The 20,893-nt window shown below is 40.7% G+C and overlaps 2 protein-coding genes across 6 annotated transcripts in view; both read right to left on the bottom strand.

Moving 5' to 3' along the window:
- Nucleotides 1-6,026, bottom strand: part of loxl3b (lysyl oxidase-like 3b) — a 37,344-nt gene extending 31,318 nt beyond the window's left edge. For 2 of the 4 annotated variants that reach the window (XM_050062117.1, XM_050062116.1), the window contains exon 1: nucleotides 5,784-6,025. The gene's annotated coding sequence lies outside the window, so the exon portion shown is untranslated. Of the gene's footprint in view, nucleotides 1-5,783 lie in introns of all 4 variants that reach the window. The other 2 variants (XM_050062119.1, XM_050062118.1) reach the window with 2 other exon arrangements.
- Nucleotides 6,027-11,867: 5,841 nt separating this feature from the next.
- On the bottom strand, nucleotides 11,868-20,673 carry pank2 (pantothenate kinase 2). 2 transcript variants are annotated; one of them, XM_050062150.1, is made up of 7 exons: nucleotides 20,273-20,673; nucleotides 19,410-19,762; nucleotides 16,431-16,684; nucleotides 14,119-14,295; nucleotides 13,706-13,829; nucleotides 12,699-12,824; nucleotides 11,868-12,595 (listed from the first exon to the last, which is right to left on the bottom strand). In XM_050062150.1, exons 1-7 carry the CDS (start codon nucleotides 20,484-20,486, stop codon nucleotides 12,545-12,547), a joined length of 1,299 nt encoding a protein of 432 aa, XP_049918107.1. In that variant the 5' UTR covers nucleotides 20,487-20,673; the 3' UTR covers nucleotides 11,868-12,544. The 2 variants fall into 2 exon arrangements, with proteins under 2 accessions (XP_049918107.1, XP_049918109.1); XM_050062152.1 differs by lacking the exon at nucleotides 20,273-20,673 and having other exon boundaries at nucleotides 16,431-16,766; nucleotides 19,410-19,547.
- Nucleotides 20,674-20,893: the final 220 nt, after the last annotated feature.

Raw genomic sequence — 20,893 nt, forward strand, 5'->3', positions numbered from 1 at the left:
CAGCATCGTTCAAACTCAAAGCCCCACCCTCCCCCCCTCTCTAGTCGTCTTTCACACAGGGCTGCCGACTGATTCTACAATGTAAATTGCAGAATCTGTCTTGAGAGATTATGGTGACCTTGACCTTTGACCACAAAAATTCTAATCAGTTCATTCTTCAGTCCAAGTTTGTGCCAAATCTGAGGAAATTCCTTCAAGGTGTTCTTGACATATTGTGTTCATGAAAATGAGACTGATGTAAGGTCACATTAACCTTGATCTTTGACTACCAAACTTCAATCTATTCATTGTTGAGTCCAAGAGACTGTTTGTGCCAAATTAAAAAAAAAATAAAAAATCCCTCAAGGTGTTCTTGACATGTTGCATTAACAAGGATAAAAAACAGTGAGGTCACAGTGACCTTTATTTTTGACCTCTGACCTCCAAAATCCCATGGATGTTAGTGCCAACTTCAAAGAAATTCCCTCATAGTGTTTTTGAGATATTTTGTTCATGTCCAAGTGAACGTTTGTGCCACATTTGAAAGATTCCTTCAAGATGTTCTTCATATATCACGTTCACAAGAATGTAGTCTGAGTGGGCGGAAGTTCGCTGCATAGATCAGCCAATCTTAAAGTGAGAGTCGGCGCAGCCAGACCTTTCTTTTCTTGAGAAAGGTCTGGTGAGCGAGACTAACAAGAATGAGACAGACAAGGTTGCAATGACCTTGACCTTTGACCTATGACTTCCAAAATCTAATCAGGTCATTGTTGCGTCCAAGTGGACGTTTGTGCCAAATCTTAAGAAATTTTCCTCAGGTGTTCTAGAAACATTGTTCACGAGAATGGGACAGATGGATGAACAGACGGTCAGACCACCGAATGCCTGAGGTTCTTTGCTGTATAATATAATAATCATGGACTCACACTTTAATTTGAAGGCCCAAAACCAAACTGGACACAGAGACCTGATCAGATGATTCTGGTTTGGTGTTTGTGCCTCAAAGAACAGCAGCTATGTCGACGCAAATGTTCAACAATCACAGAGGAAGAACTTTGTGACACTGCAGGCAGTGAGAACGATTTCTCCTGCAGCAAACAGACGAGGACGCAAACAAATATAGAATCCTACATTTTTATCAGCCCTCCTCCATTTCGACTGAAAGCAACACGTGCACGTCTCCTCTCTGTGGACGACTGAGTAAAAACCACCAGTAGCTATAGTATTATTTTAACCCGGACAGTCTTTTGTAAACATCCACCATGGTTTACACACTTCCTGTTATCTTCACAGACACAGTCGTCCTCTGAACATGTCGAGTCCACTAACTTCCAGTCGCACCTCCAAATAATCTGACTGAACTGTTGAAAAGCTGTCTGATCACCTGGGGTCTCATTTATAAAACAGTGCGCAGGATCCATACTTAAAATATACTTTCAAACAAAAGAAAAAATGGCGTGCACCAAGAAATATTTGACAATTTCTAAAAGCAGGCTCCACCTCATCATCTGCGTCACAGATTTCCTGTCTCCAAGCACGGGTCAAAGCTTCTCTTATCAAGTCTGTTTTTATAGATCATAACTTTAGCGTGGGAAGTGGCGAACGCCTCTTTCAGGCCACGTTTGGTGGGTACGCTGTGTTTATTAATGAGACCCCTGACCTGTAGAGTGTCTTATGGTCAGCAAAGACACCATGTTCACAGCAGTTACTATAGTGAGTACAGTGTTTTCATAACTGACAGAGATTATAGAGGTGGCCAAAACTATGACAATAAGACCCAAATTAAATGAGCTGTACTTATCCTGTAACCATTCAGTGGAAAGAGAACTGAGGCCTTTAAAGAACCAATCAACACAAACAATAAGTGGGTCATTAATTAAATATGTTTTCTACAGAATATAAAAGAATATTTCATGATTTTACAGTTTGTATAACAGAAGCTCCGTCACATCAGGCCACACATGACAACTATTTGACTTTAATAAAAAAGGCAAACACTCGTGCATCAGTCCAGCTCTTACGCAAACCAACTCCCTCTGTCTCGCTCCCATACACACACACACACACACACACACACACACACACACACTGAACTGTTCCTCCTCTGTCGCCCCTCGCTGAAGCAGAGACCCATCATACCAATGTGCTCATGGATCAGGTCTCGTGAAAGGCTCTAATCACCCAGCAGCAGCAACAGTTCTCCAGATCAGCACGGCGACTCTTTGCTTCAACACACACAACAGTTTGGTCATCACACACACACACATACACACACACACACACATTCCCACCAAAACACACACAGACAAACAACATGAATCTGCCCGATAATCACTCCCAGAGGTCTGAACCTCACGGCGCTGCTTTGTAGACTGAAGTAAGTGAAAGCTGAGCAACTGGAAATGTTTTCCTGCCTCGCTGTGATGTGTTTGACCTCAGAGAAACTTTATACCTAAACTAGTCAACATGGGCACGAACCACATCAGAGGGAGGAGACGGAGGACGGAACGAACTGCGTTAGAGACCAGAGACAAACAGGTTTCAGAAAACTAGAGTCACAGCTTCACTGAAACAAGAAGTCAATTAATCAATGAGCAGATTGACGGACAAATATTAATAGCAACTTTTCTTTTTTGCCATAACTGCTTATCCTGTTTGGGGTCATAGGGGGTGGAGCCTATCCCAGCTGACACTGGGTGAGAGGTGGGGTCCACCCTGGACAGGTCACGTCTACAAACCACGGACGTATTATTTGACTTTACGTTTTTGATGTTTCATCAACGTGATTAACATGTGGTTATGTTTAGACACAAAACTCACCTGGTTATAGTTCGGAAAAGATGTTTTGGCTTAAAGGACCCAGTTTTGGTGGCACAGCCCCGCCATGAAACACAGCAGTGTTTGTAAAACTAGAATTAACGCCTCACAGTCGTATGTGAACCCGTCAGGTTGCAAAAACAGCACAGTTTCAAGATTAGAGTCACCAATTCAGTATCTGACCAAATGTCTCCCCTTCTGTTCCTGAGATATGACATTAAAACATGATGATGTCACAGTCAAGCTGACCTTTGACCTTTTGACCTTCATTATTTTATCCTGTTGGACATTTGTGTGAAATTTTGTCAGAATTAGTGCATGAATTCTTGAGTTATGGACAAAAACATGTTTTGTGAGGTCACACTGACCTTTGACATTTGACCATCAAATTCTAAACAGTTCATTTTTGAGTCCAGGTGGATGTTTGTGCCAAATTTGAAGAAATTCCCTGAAGCTGTTCTTGAGATATCACGTTCATGTGTTCACGATTTATTTGTTTTGGAGAGGAAGAGACCTCTGAGGATAATTCAGCTCCTGAACGTCTGCATCGAAACCCATTTTGAACCCAGTCATGTTCCAAACACACACAAAAATATTGTAAAGGTGGATTTCTCGTCTAAATGCATTCATAAATCATTAGCCAAAAATGAACGGATACTTTTAAAGTAAATCTTTCATGATTTTTTGACATTTATAAGTAACACAACATCTCATTTTACTTTAAAAACCAAATTATGTACTTTACCGATTTGATTAACAGACTAAACGGTGTCCTGCTCTTCCTCCTGGCCTCACGGTCGGCCATGCTTGTTAAAAAAGGGGGCGTGACTCTACTGCAGTCCACTTTAGATGATGTGGCGCACTGTGATTGGCTTATAGACATTTAATCAATAAGTCTGTGCATTTGTGTGGAGTCAGATGACAATGAACATAGATCTACACATCCTAGAAAAGTTATGTTTATTGGAATGGACGGGAGATGTGAGAAAAAAGCAGCATTGGAGAAGCATCAATTTTTTTAATGTGAAACTGCTTCATTCAGTGTTTTTACTGGTTTAAATCAGCTGGTCTGTTTGTTTGGTAAAGAAAGAGATCTCTGTGGATAATTCAGCTCCTGGTACAAACCTCCTGAACGACCAGGAGAAGTTCCATCTGGTAACAATCTACAATTCTCTCCACTAGATACGACTAAATCCCCCTAAACCTGACACACTGGACCTTCAAGCTCTTTAAGACGTAAGAAAAACCTGACCGATGCACCATGTCACCACTTACCCTCTGGAAAACAGCTGCAGAGCATCTGGACCAAAATATATTAAATTATTAACAACTAAAAAACATTTTAAACTGCAGCCTTTGTGTCTCAGGAGACAGTGAGGATGAATTCGTGCATCACAAACACTGATCAACAAACAGAAAACACCTTTAGGAAGGATTCTGTAACTCCAATGTTTCTCTACACTGAAACTACACAGCAGCAGTAAATAATTCATTATTCATTAGGGACTGTTCTTTACTTATTGGGGGGGGGGGCTGGAGTGTGACTGTTTGGGGGGGGGGGCTGGAGTGTGACTGTGTCGGGTTTTTTTACCTTCCCTGATGCTCCATATATTTTTCCTTGACCCTCTCTGAGTGACTGGAGGAAAACACATGACCCTCCCTCCACCGTAAATGACTTTTAGATTTTTAAAAATTACCCTTTGATGTTTGAAAGTTGAAGATGAAATCCTGGAGCTGAAGAAGCCTCAGTTTTTGTCTCTTGTTGTCATGATGGCTAGCTCATGTTACGGTTTATTTTTGGCTAGTGCCGATAAACTGTGGAGGGAGGGTCATGGATTTACCTCCAGTCACTTCCTACAGTCCAGCTACCTGCTAACAGCTACCAGTTACCTGCTAACAGCTAACAGCTACCTGCTAACAGCTAACAGCTACCAGTTACCTGCTAACAGCTAACTTAACAAGCCCTCTTCCTGCTGATTTCATGTTCTTTCTCTCCACGTCCTCTCAGTAGCTAGTGGCCGTTGAGTGGGCACCAGAGAGCTTTAGTCATTTTGACATAACGATACGGTGTGTTTCGGGACTCATGTGACATCAGATAACTCCGCCCATCTCCCCCAGAGAGCAGGTAAAGCGTATCAAGGGGGGCTGGGGCGGCAGGACCCCAGAAGAAAAGGCCTCTCTATTATTTAGTAGCTTGTTGTTGTGGCCTTATGGAATACTTAAAACTAATAGTAGTAATAGTATTAGTAAAAAATAGTAAAAGATAAATTGTATTGATTACCGCTTGTTGCACATGATGTGTTCAAGGACCATCGGAAATGTAAAAATGCAACAATATTTTCTATTTTAACAGTTTCTAATTTAATTTTTGTGATTTTTAAAGGTTTTCTTAAAAAAAAATCAGCAGTAAAATAAAAACAAAATACAGCCATGTAGATGTGTAGCCCCTCCCCTCAGCCAAAATAAAACGTCCCTCTCCAATGCTTAATTTTTTTTGACATGCCTCCACATTTTTGCGCCACCCCTCCCCTCTCATAAGTAATGAACAGTCCCTTAATTACTCTTAATGATGGAGCCTTGTTAGAGACTGGTACCAGTTTAATACACCACTCCAGACACTTGGCAGCAGAGCTTCCTGTGAATAGATGATTTTCCGAGTCAATATTTGGCTTTGGGAACACACTTTGTTTCCTGTTGCAGCATTCCTCACATTTTTCCACCTCCAACATCCAGAATGCTAAAAGTCAAAGTTTTAAATGTGTAGATTTTAAGAATGAGGCTGGATTTAGTTTGACTTCAGAGCTCAATGCTGCCTCACAGTTATCAGATAAAATACAGCACATGAGGTGTGATTTAATCTCCAGCATGTGAGTATTAAACGCAGCTTGTTTTTTAGTTTTACTGTTTAAAACCAGCTCGTCAGGACTCTTTCCTAAGGACCCTTAACTTCTGCCCTTCTCCTCACTTCTCCCTCAGACCCATCTTACCTTATGGTCCCAGTATGAGGAGGTGATAACGGTTCCAGTGGAGACGGAGGAGCTGCTGATCCAGGAGGTCACAAACTGAACCTCGAAGACTAAGGATGAAGAAATATCCCGGCACTTGTGTTAAATCATCTCCTCCATCAAACCCGGGTCAGATTAGCAGAGCAGTGATCCACCGAGCAGCCAATTACTCCTCTCAGACTTATTGTCTGTAAATTGCCAGCTGTGCAGCCTTCACTGAGGAGGAGGAGGAGGAGGAGGAGGAGGAGGAGGCTGCAGGGCTGAAGTGGGCTGGATCTATTCCCTGGAAGGACACTAACTCTTTCATGGATGTTTCTGTAACAGCCCTCCTCTCTTGCATAACTCCCAAAAACGTGAATTTGAGTTATTTCACACGCAGGCTACGTGCCGGAGGAAGAGTCCGTGTCCGAGGAAGATTTACAAGCGGAACATACCTGCAAAGCTTCTTTAGGGGAAAAGATATTGACTGTAAGATGAAGAAAATGTCCTTACCTTAAACTGACCTGCAGCAGAGGGGGCTGCACACCAGGACCTTAATGTGACTTTACATCAAAGCTGTATGTCCCCTGATATCAACACACAGATCTTTATACTTTAATAAAACTAGCAATACTACAGAGTATAAATACTCAGTTACATGTTAAAGTCCTGCATTCAGACTGAAGTAAAAGTACAAAGGTAAAACTGCTCAGGTCTCTGCAGTGTGGCTCATTTGAACATCATAGATTACTGGATTATAAATGATGCATTAATGTGTTCATCACTTTAATGTTGAAGCTGGAGAACAGTTAAGGGGAGAGTTAAGGGGAAAGTAATTTACATTGCTGAGCAGTGGTCTTCCTCTTTTTGAGGCTCTTATTGCTCTGAAAGCTTGTTATATTTTTAAGGTGAAGCCTCAAATCTGTCTGAAAACCACTTTCAAATGTGTCAAACCTTTATTGTTTTTGTGAAAATGCAATTAAGGGACATTTCACTGCATGTTTTCCCACATGTAGACCACATCAGACCAGGTCCAGACCAAAAACTAAACTTAGACTTATTAAATCTGGACTTGATTATCACAGAGAGGTTAAATGCCTGTGGAAATGCAGTGAAATGTCCCTTTATTGCAGTTTCACAAGTGGAATAAAAGTTTCACAAATCCGAAACTGTGTTTTAAATAATATTTAGTCTCTCTGGGAGAATAAAGTCCAGATCTGATCTGTCTACGTACAGTTGTTTCTGATGTGGTCTTCATTTGAAAAATACTGTGAAATGTCCCTTTATTGCATTTTCATGACTAGAATTAAAGTTTAATTTCATTTTTATTTTCATGCTTTCACTGTGCATAAAGCAGAGGATGAGTCCTTCAGCAGTCTGAGTTATTTTCTCCTTCAGTGTTGTTTCGCAGCTTCATCCATAAAAATACATCTTAATTTATTAGATGATTTTTATCTTATATTAATGATCTATCTAGTAACTAAAGCTGTGCAGTAACTGTAGTTGGGTAAAAAGCACATTTCTCTCTGAAATGTAGTGGAGTAACAGTGTAAATTAAAGATACTCAAGTAACAAAAGTACCTCAAAATTGTAAATATACTTAGTTACTTTCCACCACTGTCAGTTACAGGATGTGAAGGGTGAAGAACAGCTGATATCTAACAGCATTCTGTGACCACAGCTGTTTAATCACCGTGTGTTATAGTTATAGTAAGGCACTGATGGAAAGTAACTAAGTATTTTTAAAAGCATTTTAGAGGTACTTGTACTTTATGCTTGTATCTACTTCTACACTACATTTCAGATGCAAATATCGTACTTTTACTTTTTGTTGTAAATTATTACAGCACATTATTATGGACAGAGACGTGACCGCTACTTAACTCTATATATGATAAATATTATTTACTGGCTTCAACTTAAAATGCATTAATATTATTGTGTACGTGTAAGGGTATCAATATTTGTGATTTAATATTTCTGAAATTGAAGATTCAGCATGAATACTTTTATTTTTTTGATGTAATCTAAGTATATATTGATGCTTGTATTTTTCTACTTGAACTTACAACTCGTACTTGAACAACAGAATTTCATTGTTTGTGCAATAACAATAAAGATTATTCTTCTAAATAAAATTGCTACATTTCCATAAGAACAGGAGTGCTACGATTATATTACATTTACATGAGTAAATAAAGCTGCATCAAGCAGCCTGTTAGCTTAGCTTAGCATAAAGACTGGAAACAGATACAGAAGCAGCCTGAGTCTGTTCATCAGCACGCCGTAAACTGTGATCAACACTGACCTTCAGAGGTGCTTTAATAGCTCTCCAATAAAAACACAAGCAGACACAAAGATATGAAAAGTTTGTATTTCATAGTGACAATAAGAAATGTTTCATGACAGTAACAAAAACATACAAAGTTCTCTTTGTTATGTTTGTTAAACTCAAACCACAGAAGGAAACCTACAGAGTTACAGACCAGTTTGTGTCGTTTAAAACCACACTGCTCAACACATCATCGTCTCTCTACAAAAACATGACAGGCACTTTATTTAATATCAACTCACTGAATTATACAGGTTCACTATCTCTATGACTGACGGCTGAAAAACTGTGTCCACTGAGTCTCCAATGATTTCAGGAGTCTAACCTCTCCGTCAGGTTGGTGACGACTGATTGTGGTCCCTGTGATCCGTGATGGACCGATGACTGAATGAACATGAGACAGTGAAATGGGACGGATGAATGAAATGATGGACAGAGAACACATAACACACAGCAGAGACTGTTAAATGTCTCCTGGAAAACAAAGACGTGCATTACACTCAAACATTAAAGTACAAACTGAACGAGACAAAAGTGGTCAGGGGTCACATGACCTAGAACCTCCACTGGAGGAATGCATCAAGTTTTTGCATTAAAATCACTTTGCTTATAGAATCTGGGGAAGATTCAGGGATGTGATAATGCCCCTGTGTTTACCTCTACTTTCACATTCATCGACACCTTTTCACTGGACAAGCAGAGGGATGCAGTGGCTCAAGGGCACTTCAGCAGGGCAGGTCAGAGAGGGACTTAATGTTATCACTCATACGTTACAGTGCAGTCTCACTAACGCCAAAACTGACTGTTCAGATGTCCTGATAGCAGAACTGCTGGAAAGTTAAAAACTGGGTTCATGTGATCTCTACAGACACTCAGACCTCAGCCGGGAGACGTTTATGAATGATGCAAGTTTATAACAGTAACAGTTCATGTCTCCATTAAAGAACACGTTTGATGAAGTGGTGACCTCTGGTGCATTTTTAATCCATTATGGTGTCAACATCCAGTGAGAAAACCTGGCTTAAAAGTCTGATTAGAAGAGTAAAAGCTAAACACTGAAACGCTTATAAGTGGATGTAACTAATTCTCATTGTGTTGATTAAGCTTACTGTGAGTACCAGATGGATGGGTGAACTATGACGGACCTAATCTTCCTCGACAGTCATGCTATTGAGCACCTTTTATTTCAGAGTTAAATCATCTCAACTCTCAGAGATCATCTCGAACATTTACAAGATTGAACACTCTTGTTTTATTTCCAGTATGTTGTTATTTAGAGCAACATGTAGTGTTGAAAGGATTAGTCCAATATAGACAGGAGAATGTCAAATAATTCCTGGTTCTCACTGAGGAAACTACAAAATAAGGAAATGATGGCAGTGACGTCTTGTCAGCTTCATTAACTTTTGTTTCCTGAAATAAGTTTTCAAACGTATCATCAGTTTAGCTCCAGAGCTTCTTTCCAGATGTATTCAAAGACAATACAGTAATGGAGTAACGAGGAGCAGCAGCGTGAATGGCAGCTGTAAAATACCATATCGTAAATTTAAATTTGGACAATTCGCTTTTTCCATTAAGGGCTGTCAACTCTGGAACACGTTATTGACCGAAATCAAACTGATTTCAGATTTGAAATCCATCACAACAAGAGTCAGTGCTGGATTAAAGCAAACCAGAGCTGTGGCCACTCTGAGCTGAATGTGCTCTTTGACTTCTGAGGGTTATTAGTGTCAAAGTTCTGGTGTATAGTGCCTTCCATGTTTACAGTGTATGATGGTTGTATGATGTATATTTTTAATAACATTTTAGGTGTAAATGTAAAAGCCCAACTAGGGACTAGAGTTGAACATTGCCAATAGTTTGTTGTTTCAGCTTTACCTGAAAAATCCTTTCACCTGATTAACAACTCACATTACATGATGTTGATTTGTGTTTTTTATCTAAACGTGTGCCTTTGTTTTCCTTGTTATGGGTCTCCAAACAGATCATGGCTCTGTCTCAGGCCCCTGTTGGGTTAAACATATCTGACGTGACATCGGGATACATGAACAAACAGGGCAGGTTCGACCTGTTGTCACTGACCAGACTGTGATTATGACCACATCAGTTCTTACTGGCTCTGATTATTACTCGCTCTGGACTCAATGATACGATCTATTAGTTTGGTAAATATCCGCTAAACTAGGACTTGTCTGTGTGCTATAATGCCTCGCAGTTTGCCTCAGTGATTTGTACTCGTACTTACGTTAGTCACTTAACAATAATTAGCTGCTGCACACACAAGTCATGACAACGAACGGTTTTCCAAACTGTCACCTTGTTGTTTTATCAGTACATAACTGTGCAATATTTATTCCTCTGCACTCACCTATTTTATTCTTATGAGTATTTGCAATGCACTTTATTACACTTTAATGTTACCCTGTCCATGTTGAATGTCTTGTTTGCTAAATATTTTTACTGCACCTGGATTCCAAAGTAACATTTTGTTCCCTGTGTGCTGCTGTACGTAGAGAATGACAATAACAAACTGAAATACTGCTTTCTGACGTTTACGGTCCAGATCAACATGGCACGACTCAACAGAGATACAGCTCGCTAACGTTAGCTAAACAAAGCACAAATGCTAACTTAGATAACTGACAAACAAAGTCACAAATACTGATAAGTGACGAAGGTCCAGATTTATAATTATTTGGCGAGTAGCACCACCTCCTGACAATAATAGGAAACATTATCTAACATCAGTCCTCCTGAATATTATTAATAGGGATGGGTCAAGATTTTCGAATTTCGAATAGTCGTTTTATTTTTGAAAAATCGATTTTATAATGCGACCATTACTATTCGCCGTCTTATTTCCCCCCTTTATTTGACATGCAATTCAGCTCCTAACCGCACAAGGGCAGTCTAGGATTACTACAGCAGCGTGAGATGGGCTACCAGCTAGTTTGATGCTCTTCTACAAACAGGAGAAACATGCAGAGACTACTACAGTCATCAGAAAGTTACGTGTGGAACAACTTCGACAAAATAAACGAAAATAGCAGCTTGCCCCCGTTAATCAATTACAGCAGCTCCACCGGCAACAACGGACAACCCCGTCTGTCGCGCGACAACTCTCTATTTTATGCTGTGTTCCCACCAAACGCGAATTCGCAAATTCGCGTTTGGTGGGAACACAGCATTACGCGGGTCTTCTATTTTTGTCGCGCTACGCTCCCCTACGTGACCCTCCAGCAGATAAAAACTACATGAAATAGTGTGCTCGATTATTTGAAAAATTGTCGAATAGTTGCCACGATTTTCGAATAGTGTTTTTGCTTGTGTTGCCCATCCCTAATTATTAAATATCATTAAAAGTTTAACGTTTGGTTAGTTGTTAATAACTAACCAAACGTGTACCTGCTAACAGGAAACGGGGGCTGAGACGCAGCAGCTGGATGCAGAAATGATCTGTTTGGAGATCAATAACAGGAAAACAAAAGTGCATGTTTAGATAAAAAATCATCAGTCAACATCACACAACTTGCGTTTTTAATCAGATGGAAAAAATTCAGTTAAAGGTGAAACATCAATGATTTGGTGTTATAGTGTGATTTGCTGTGCCGCCCCTTTAACTCAGTCTGGCTCCTCAAACGCTGTCACTGACCTCATGACCTTTCCTTCTTTTATCGTTTCCTTGATCAAGCTTGTCAAATATAAATATTTATTTGTCTTATATGATTGTAAACTTTATATCTTTGGGTTCAGAATTGTTTTGTTTTTGGGTGAAACAAGTATTTTAAAGAAGTCATCTTTGGCTCTGGAAACTTAAGTCAGACATTTTTAGTTATTTTCTGACCTTTTACAGACAAGACAGTAAATTAAAAATATATTCAGGACATAAGCAAAGATGAGTGATGATTTACTGGGGACATCTTTCCTGTGTTTATCTTAAAAATCACTACAGTTAAACCATCCACCTGGTACCTAAACAGGGTCAAATAAACCCTAGAAAACACTTACAAATGTTTGGCCCAGGACCTGACCCGTCTGAGGGTACCTGCAGTCCACAAGACTAAACGATGACGAGTGCTTTCTAACCCGAGTGTTTCAGGCAACTGTGGTGAATTTCCTTGAGATGTTTCAGACCAAATCTGTCTTGTTTCTGCAGACAGTGACTTTGCTGCGTTCAGCTTTGGTCCGAGCAGGAAACACACTTCTATCCATCGACCACAACGAGAGATGTGAGTCAACATTTAGAAGCCACTTTCACCATCTTACAAACCAGCATGATTTCTGAGACCTCCAAATGTTTGACAGATAAAATTTACCAGTGACCTGCTGGTGTGGCTAACATCCCACTGTGGAATTACTTCAGGACAGTCTAAAGTGCTAATGGTCTTTGCAGCAGATTGACAAGTGCTTCTTTGGGTGTAGTTTGGATGCATTAGGACGGATGCAGAAGCTCCAACAGGGCGCCGACCGCTCCGAAGTAACCCTAAGAAAACACAAAGAGAACTCAGAGTCAGGAATAGTTCAGACCATCAAAACACAGAACTTTATATTTGGTCTCTGAGGTTAGTAAGGTTTGAGTGATTTACCTCATGCTGTAGGAAGAGAGCTTTGAGCTGTCCTTTAGACCAGTAGTCCATGGCGTAGGCCAGCAGCTTCATGGAGAGGGTGTTCACTCTCAGGAAGTTCCCCACAAACACCACTCGCTCTATGTTCTTAGAGATCAAAGAGAATAAACGTTTATGAAATATAACTGACAAATATTATCAGAGTGTCAAACTGTAAGATCTGTTGAGGCAGTTATACAACAGCTGATTTCAGCTAAGATGGTCAATCTGATTGTTCAAAGACTCTCCTAAAATTTCACCCTCAATATGACCACGCACAGGGCGCTCAGGGTGAGCTGCTCATAGGTGGAGGTATTTTATATTTTAATGATTTAGATAAAATTCATGTTTGTCAAGTACTCAACAAAAGACTGGATAAATGAGACTTGGATTATACTGCCACTTTCTGTAAGAGGCTGTGAATGGATGTTTTAATATAGTTTTACCGTTCATATCGTCTTAGTGGTTTTTTGCATTAATGAAATGTTTTTGAGAAGATATAAAAATAGAGAGATATATAGAGCCATGCCATCAATATGTAGCCAAAAAATATTGTGATATAACAGGACATATCGCCCAGCCCTACTATAAATCTATTATTTTATCCAAGTAGTTTTGGGGCTGTGTATTTGAAACATGTTACTTTGATAAATTAAAAACATCTCATCCATTATTGCTGATTTTATTTGGTTTTAGAGTTGAACATCTGCTGAGGGTGTTAAGACACGTGGATAATGCAGCGTACGTCCTCTGCGCCTTCATAGCCCTGTACAATGCTGCTTGATCAAGACGCCACAAGGCAGCACCGTAAAGAGGCTGAAGGCAGAGAGGAAATGACCAGCAGGGAAACTGGAGGGGGACGGATTTTAAGAAATATTTCCTCCCTGCTGTATCTTGACATCCACCTGGAGTCTTTTAGCCACTGAAGCACACATGACAATAAAATACTGAGCTATAGTAAGTCCCCCGCAAACCTCCATGTTACTGACCTCGTTGAGAGCACACATCCTGGTGATGGAGCCGATGTTGTTAGTGATGGTGACCAGTGTGGCTCTGGCCAGGTCCTCTTTGGACACCGACTCCCTCTTCTCTTTGGACATCATGTTGCCAAAACTATCAAACCAAAACATGAACCATGTTAGACGAACAAAGACTTCAGGAGTCTGTTTAAATCCAGCAAAATGTAAAAAGCACATCTGGGAACTGCACATATTGAAAGTGACAGACAGATGTTAATATGCTCAAACTGCATCAAGCTCAAAGCAAGGCTTCTTGTTTTCACGCTGGGACAGGAAACTAATTTAGCACCGTCCAGGTTCCCTGTTTCATTAAAGCTGGGACTGTGTTTGTAAAACAGGTTTGTGACCTGCAGTAAATGTCAAAGATTAAAGGTGAATCTCACCTTGAGGCCACCGCCCAGCCTGGCAGCCCAAACCTCTCATAGTCTCCTCCGTAGATGTCCCGGACCAGCTTGTCCACTCGCGTGCTCTCCCCCTGAGAAGCCATTTCTAGAGCTTCCTCGAAAGTGGAGCAGCCGGTCAGCAGGCAGCACAGGCCCAGGAAGGTCCCACCACCCAGGCTGCAGACACACGAGTAACAGAGAGACGATATAACAACCTTCTACGAACACTTCAGTCTCCACTGCGGAGTGACTGTAACGTCTCAAATAGAGACTAAACTTGTGCATCTCTGTGAAAAGTACTACAAGTTATGCACATCATACCAGGGTTCTGACACCACATGGCGAGTTATACGTAAGACTTTAAGACAAATTTTGACAATAATCAAAACTAGAAAAGATAAAACATGAACCAACATCAGTTATTCAGGGTTAGGGACTTTTTCTCTGCTCAAATGTTCACTGTAACATAAAACAAGAGATTTTGTCTCGTGGCCACAGTGGATCCTCTGCTCTGAGCTTTGCTGCTGGAAAACAAAATATGAGTGTTGCTGCTTATTCAAGACGCTATCCATAAATTACCATAAATACCAATTACTTCAAGATTTAAAACGCAATGTCAGAAAAGCAATTCATAAAATCCTATTTCCCATGTCTTAGCATTTTTAAGACTTTGATTTGAGACAGGCTGGATGAGGAAAGACTCATTGTTGAGGTCAAGACATATCCCAAACTAAACAACCCACAATCCGTCATTATGAAGACAATGGCCAAAAAGCTCCTGCCTGGCGAGTCATGGCTCTGGAGATCGGCTCTTCAGTTGAGAAATAAAGTCTAACTAGTGGCGGTACACACATGATTTTAAGTAATGCAGAGGAGGAGGAAGTTCAGATCTTTCAGTAAAAGTAATAATAACTGCATGGACTTCTGTTGAGGAGCTGCAGTGCGACGTGTCCAGTGTGTGTGTTAGGGGCAGCACTTGACTTGCCACACTGCGGCAGCACCTGCATGTTTTCAGCTGTATACAGACTCTAAATTCAGCTACACATATCTAGTGTTTCCTTCTCAGCACAAAGAGCCATTATGTCCACGGAGCAGTTTTCATGAGTCGCTTTCAAAGCCACCAGACAGAAAAACCACATGTGAAAACAAACCAGTGGAGAGAGTCAAACTCTGTTTAACCAACATATTTCAAACTGTAAAGTGAACCCAAATCAAATTAACAAAGACCCATTATGCTTCAGCTTACAGGCCAACAGTTGAGTACAGGAAGTGGTTTTGTGAATATAAAAAGCTGCTACTTTCAACACCAGGGCTCGAGGGAGACACAGAGGACGGACGTCACCAAACTGACCACCCACCTGACTGGACTGCACCCACCTACATCTACACCTGCATCACTTTAACCCTGTATCAGCCTGGTAGGGTTCATGTCTAGAAACAGATACCTGTGTATGTGTGCAGAAGATTTTGTGTCAGGACTGTTTTGGTTTCCATATGTAGTCCGAGCAGTACTGACCAGTCACATGCGAGCAGCAGGTAAACGGTCTATATGGAGAGCAGGGGTGGGGAACAATTCTTACAGCACAGCCAAGTATCAATTTTGTTATTATATCAATTATTAATATTACAAATACAAATTAAACTTTTGGTAGCCTGCTAGAAGAATATAATCACGTGCCTGATACATTTTGCAGCAATAAAAATAAAGTGAGATACGGATGTTAAAGTTTTCCTTTGAGGACATAATTTGCATTTAAAAAAAGGTAATGAAACACAATACTTGGCACAAAACCTTTACAATCACAAAAATATATATATTACACATTTTGGTTTAATTCATTATCATCCTGCAGCCTCTCACCTGCGCTATGTGTCGGAGCTTCACACACACACACCTACATGATATATATTATATATATTATATGTATATATTAGCGTTTATTATAATTCATCTGCCTTCATGTGCAGGTATCTGTGAAGAAAATAGTATAAAATAGTCTGAATGAGCGGCACATGGAGGAGGAAGTCTTGGGCTGGAGATCTGCTGGCTACACTGAAACAGCCCAAAATTCTGGCCCCTTTATCGTTGTCACGACGACAGCTGATAGGTTCTGAGACTGGGCTATGGTTAGCTTGTCACATTACATGTTTTCTGTTCCTGTTCTGTTTCTCTGCTGACATATGAGGCCAGTGACCCACAAAGCAAACCCAAATATCTTTAAATATGTAACACTGCTCTAAAAACTGCAGGAAAACAAACCCTAACATTAAATGGCTGATAACCTGAGAGAATCTGCAGCAGTGATAGTTACCTGGTCCCTGTAACTCGTTTGTAGTTGTTCTCAGAGTAGACGGCCAGGATGCTGACCCCCGACCCTATGTTGACCAGCAGCAGAGGGTAGGGGTTCTCCAGTGTGTACGGCTTCTGGATGCAGCGATCGGGGTCAGTGGGGTTTTCAAAGTAGTAGCACTCTGAGGGTCCGCAGGACACCACCGAGTCGATGTACAGCACCCCCCGAATCAAACAGTCCAGCTCGTCCAGCTTGTGAAGCTGCAGGTCGGCCATCTTTGTGGTGAGAGGAAAGAGAACATGGGTTACGTCACTGAGGGGATGTGGTCACTGGTCAGGAGGAGACAGAGGCGGGAAACTGGGGGAGGAGGAAGAGCAAACAGGAACCTTCATCACTATAGGAACATGTCTTGTGCATCTGTACATCCCATAGTTTGTTAAAAATGTCCCACATATTTTTATGTCGATTCATAAAAAACTTTCAAGGCCTTGATTTTTTTTTCCTCACTCGAATTCACAAACACTTATTGCAAGGACCCATGGGAACCCTGTGATATTATTTTTGTTTTTAAATTTAAAAATTCACAAACTCTCAGGGATTTCAAGAACCTATGGGAAATCCCAATCCCAAAATTAAAGATTTCAAGGACCTATGGGAACCCCTGTGGTATTGCTTCTTCCTATGTATTCAAGCACTTTCAATGACCCACATCTATTTGTCTATTCTCAAAAAACTTCTAAGACCTTGATATTTTTCCCTCCTAAATTTAACAGAATCCCGAGGATTTCAAGGACCTGTATGTACTCTGTGATATTGATTTTTAGGTACATGAATTCAAGCATCTATCACTCATGTCTGTTGGTGTCTATTTTCAAAAAATTGTCAAGGCCTTGGTATTTTCCCCTCTTAAATTCACAAACTCTCAAGGATTTCAAGAACTCATGGGAAACCTGTGATATGTATTTTAGGTACATAAATGCAAGCACTTTCAATGATCCACATCTGTATCTGTTAAAAAACAACATTCAAGGCCTTGATTTTTCACCCCAAAAATTTCACAAACTCTTAAAGACTTCAAGGACCCATGGGAACCCCGATGATATTGCTTTCTCCTATGTATATAGATTCAAGCACTTTCAATGACCCACATCTATTTGTCTATTCTCAAAAAACTTCAAAGACCTTGATATTTTTTCCTCCTAAAATTAACAGATTCCCGAGAATTTCAAGGACCTGTAGGTACCCTGTGATATTGTTTTTTAGGTACATGAATTCAAGCACTTACAATGACCCATATCTATTTATTCAACTGTCAAGGCCTTGACCCCCCCCAATGCTCAAGGATTTCAAGGACCCATGGAAACCATGTGATATTCATTTTTTTACTTACATTAATTCAAGCATTTTCGATGACTCATATCTATTGATGTTTGTTTTCAAACAACTTCCAAGGCCTTGATATTTTTCCCCTCAAATGCACAAACTCTCAAGGATTTCAAGGACCAATGGGAACCCTGTGTAATTGAGTTTTAAGGTACATAAATTCAAGCACTTTCAGTGACTCATACCTATTATGTATTAATGCTTATTCAAATTAGAAAAAAAACGTGCAAGGCCTTATTTATTTCCCCACTCAAATTCACAAACTCTCAAGGATTTCAAGGACCCATGGGAACCCTGAGATATTATTTTTTTAGGTATAGAAATGTAAGCACTTCCAATGACTACTATATATTTATGTCTATTTTCACCCCTCAAATTCATAAACTCTCAAGGATTTCAAGGACCCATCGGAACCCTGTGATATTTCTTTTTTTAATTACATTAATTCAAGCATTTTCGATGACTCATATCTATTGATGTCTGTTTTCAAACAACCTCCAAGGCCTTGATATATTTCCCCTCAAATGCTCAAACCCTCAAGGATTTCAAGGACCAATTGGAACCCTGTGTAATTGACTTTTTGGGTACACTTTCAGTGACTCATATCTATTTATGTATTTATGCTTATTCAAATTAGGAAAAAAAACGTTCAAGGCCTTATTTATTTCCCCACTCAAATTCACAAACTCTCAAGGATTTCAAGGACCTATGGGACCCCTGTGATATTAACATTTTAGGTATAGAAATTTAAGCACTTTCAATGACTACTAACCATTTGTCTATTTTCAAAAAACTTAAAAGGCCTTGATTCCCCCCTTCAAATTCACAAACTCTCAAGGATTGACCTATGAGAATCCTGATATATTAATTTTTAGGTATATAAATTTCAGCACTTTTAATGACCCATGTCTATTTATGTCTTAAAAACTTTACAGGCCTTGATTCCCCCTCAAATTCACAAACTCTCAAGGATTTCAAGGACCCATGGGAACCCTGTGATATTAATATTTTAGGTATAGAAATTTAAGGACTTTCAATGACCCATGTCTATTTATGTCTATTTTCAAAAAACTTTAAAGACCCTGATTCCCCCCTCAAATTCACAAACTCTCAAGGATTTCAAGGACCCATTGGAACCCTGTGAGAATGATTTTTTAGGAGCCTAAAATATATTTTGCTGATGCCCCCCTCCACAGCAGTACAGTGCTTAGCGTCCATGCTAGTACTCCAGCCTGTGTATCCAACCTGGAGATGTGCTGACACCTACTGTAGGAAACACATACACTCACACAGCCTCACATCAAAAGGTCTTAACTGTCCCTTTAATTTGTCCAAATTAATTACCTGATGCTTTGTTATGGTCCAGAAGTAAGAAAATTATTTGCTTTGATATCTTGACAGGTGCTTGAGGACACGCCCCTTTCTGTCCTTGTCTCCACTTGCTGCTACATCTGTAAATATGGGCTCCAGGTGTTCTCCATCACTGCCTGTTCTGTTACATTAATTCCCATAAAATGCTAAAAATATGTTCTGCCTTCTCTCTGTCGTCTCTCCTTCCTGTCAGTCTGCACTGTGCAGCCTGTAAAAGCAAACAGAGGAGAACAACAGCAGACCCACCGTGCGGAAATCAGACTCAAACTTGTAGGCCCCCCCTCCCGTGGCGCAGAGGGTGGTGTGGAGGCTGGAGAAGTGCTTGTTGCGGCCCATCTGCAGGAAGGCCGGCAGGTCATGAGTGGGGAAGCGGATGAAGTGCAGGTTGCCCGTCCTGCCGCACAGCGTCAGGTCCTGCAGCTCCAGGTGCACGTCCCTGATGCCCGTCTTACCATAGGCGGTGTTGGAGGTCAGGTAGCGGCGGATGCTCTTCAGGTTCTCCACCTCTTCCTGCTCCTCCTCGGCTGTGATGTCTTTGGGCTCGAAGTACACCAGCTTCACCAGGGTGCCTCCAATGTCCATCCCAAACCAGGGAAATGCTGCATTGTGTGAGATAATATATGCAACAACAAAAAAATCATTCACCAACATTGTGTCTTTATTTCTTTCACATGTGCTCATAATAAATTGTCTTATCTGTAATATGTAAATGCTTAGTGACGGTGAGGGCGGGTGGAGCTGGTGTCTACATGTTGGCCGACATAACGACATCAGCTTCATCCACAGAAGCAGAAGTACAGTGTGTACCGCGAACGCCATCTTGTTGCAAAACAGATCCTGTCTATTTACTGACGCCACAGCTCACCGATGTTACATTGTAATACCAACACCGGAATTATTTTAATATCATCCCGCCACATCATACAGATATTTACTGTAACGTTATATTTTTATGCGTATTTCTGGCTAATTATCAGTTAATTGGATTTTCTTTCCAAATCTGTATTTTCAGTCTTTAGCGGGGAACGCCTTTGATTTGTGTACATATACAACAACGGTGCGTTCCCCAGTAATTACACTCAGCCCATGCTAGTAACGGTAACACCTACGCGGCCTTGTTTTCTTCACCGAGTCGCTCCGATGCCTCGCCGTCGAGTTGGAGGTCCGCCGGTCGGATGTGGCTCTTCCTGCGGGCGCGGCCGCCTCATTGTTGGGCTCGTTTCTGAGATACCCGGGCATCTCCTTGTCGGACCGCGGCTGCTTCGTGGGCGTTTCGTCTTCGTCGATACTTTCATCGTCGCGTTGGTGGCCATTGAACGCCATTGAAATGACTAATTCACTACATATATACTGCAGGTTGCGATAAATAAAAGCATTGGACGTCAGTTATTCCCGCGGACAATGAAGTCCGAGGAGCTATGAGCTAGCTAATTAGCTAGCTAAGTAGCTGTGTGGTTATAAACGGCCCGGTACATGTCCTTTTTATGTTCGCTGTCAAGCTCAAGAGGGCGGGGCTAGTGAGTGATTGAAGGACGCCAGAACCAATCAGAGCGCGAATCCGCCAATCAGAAAACAGTTAATAAAAGGCGGCTGATGTCACTGTTTTATTCAGTTTTCACATAAAAGAAAAAAAATCATGTATGTATGCAAATAAATGGTGAAGCAAGGACTATTTTATCAGCCCAAATAAATCTACAAAATCTTAAGTAATATTCATATATTTATTTTTT

Source organism: Epinephelus moara, chromosome 14 (genome assembly GCF_006386435.1).
Source record: "Epinephelus moara isolate mb chromosome 14, YSFRI_EMoa_1.0, whole genome shotgun sequence".
NCBI classification, from domain to species: Eukaryota; Metazoa; Chordata; class Actinopteri; order Perciformes; family Serranidae; genus Epinephelus; species Epinephelus moara.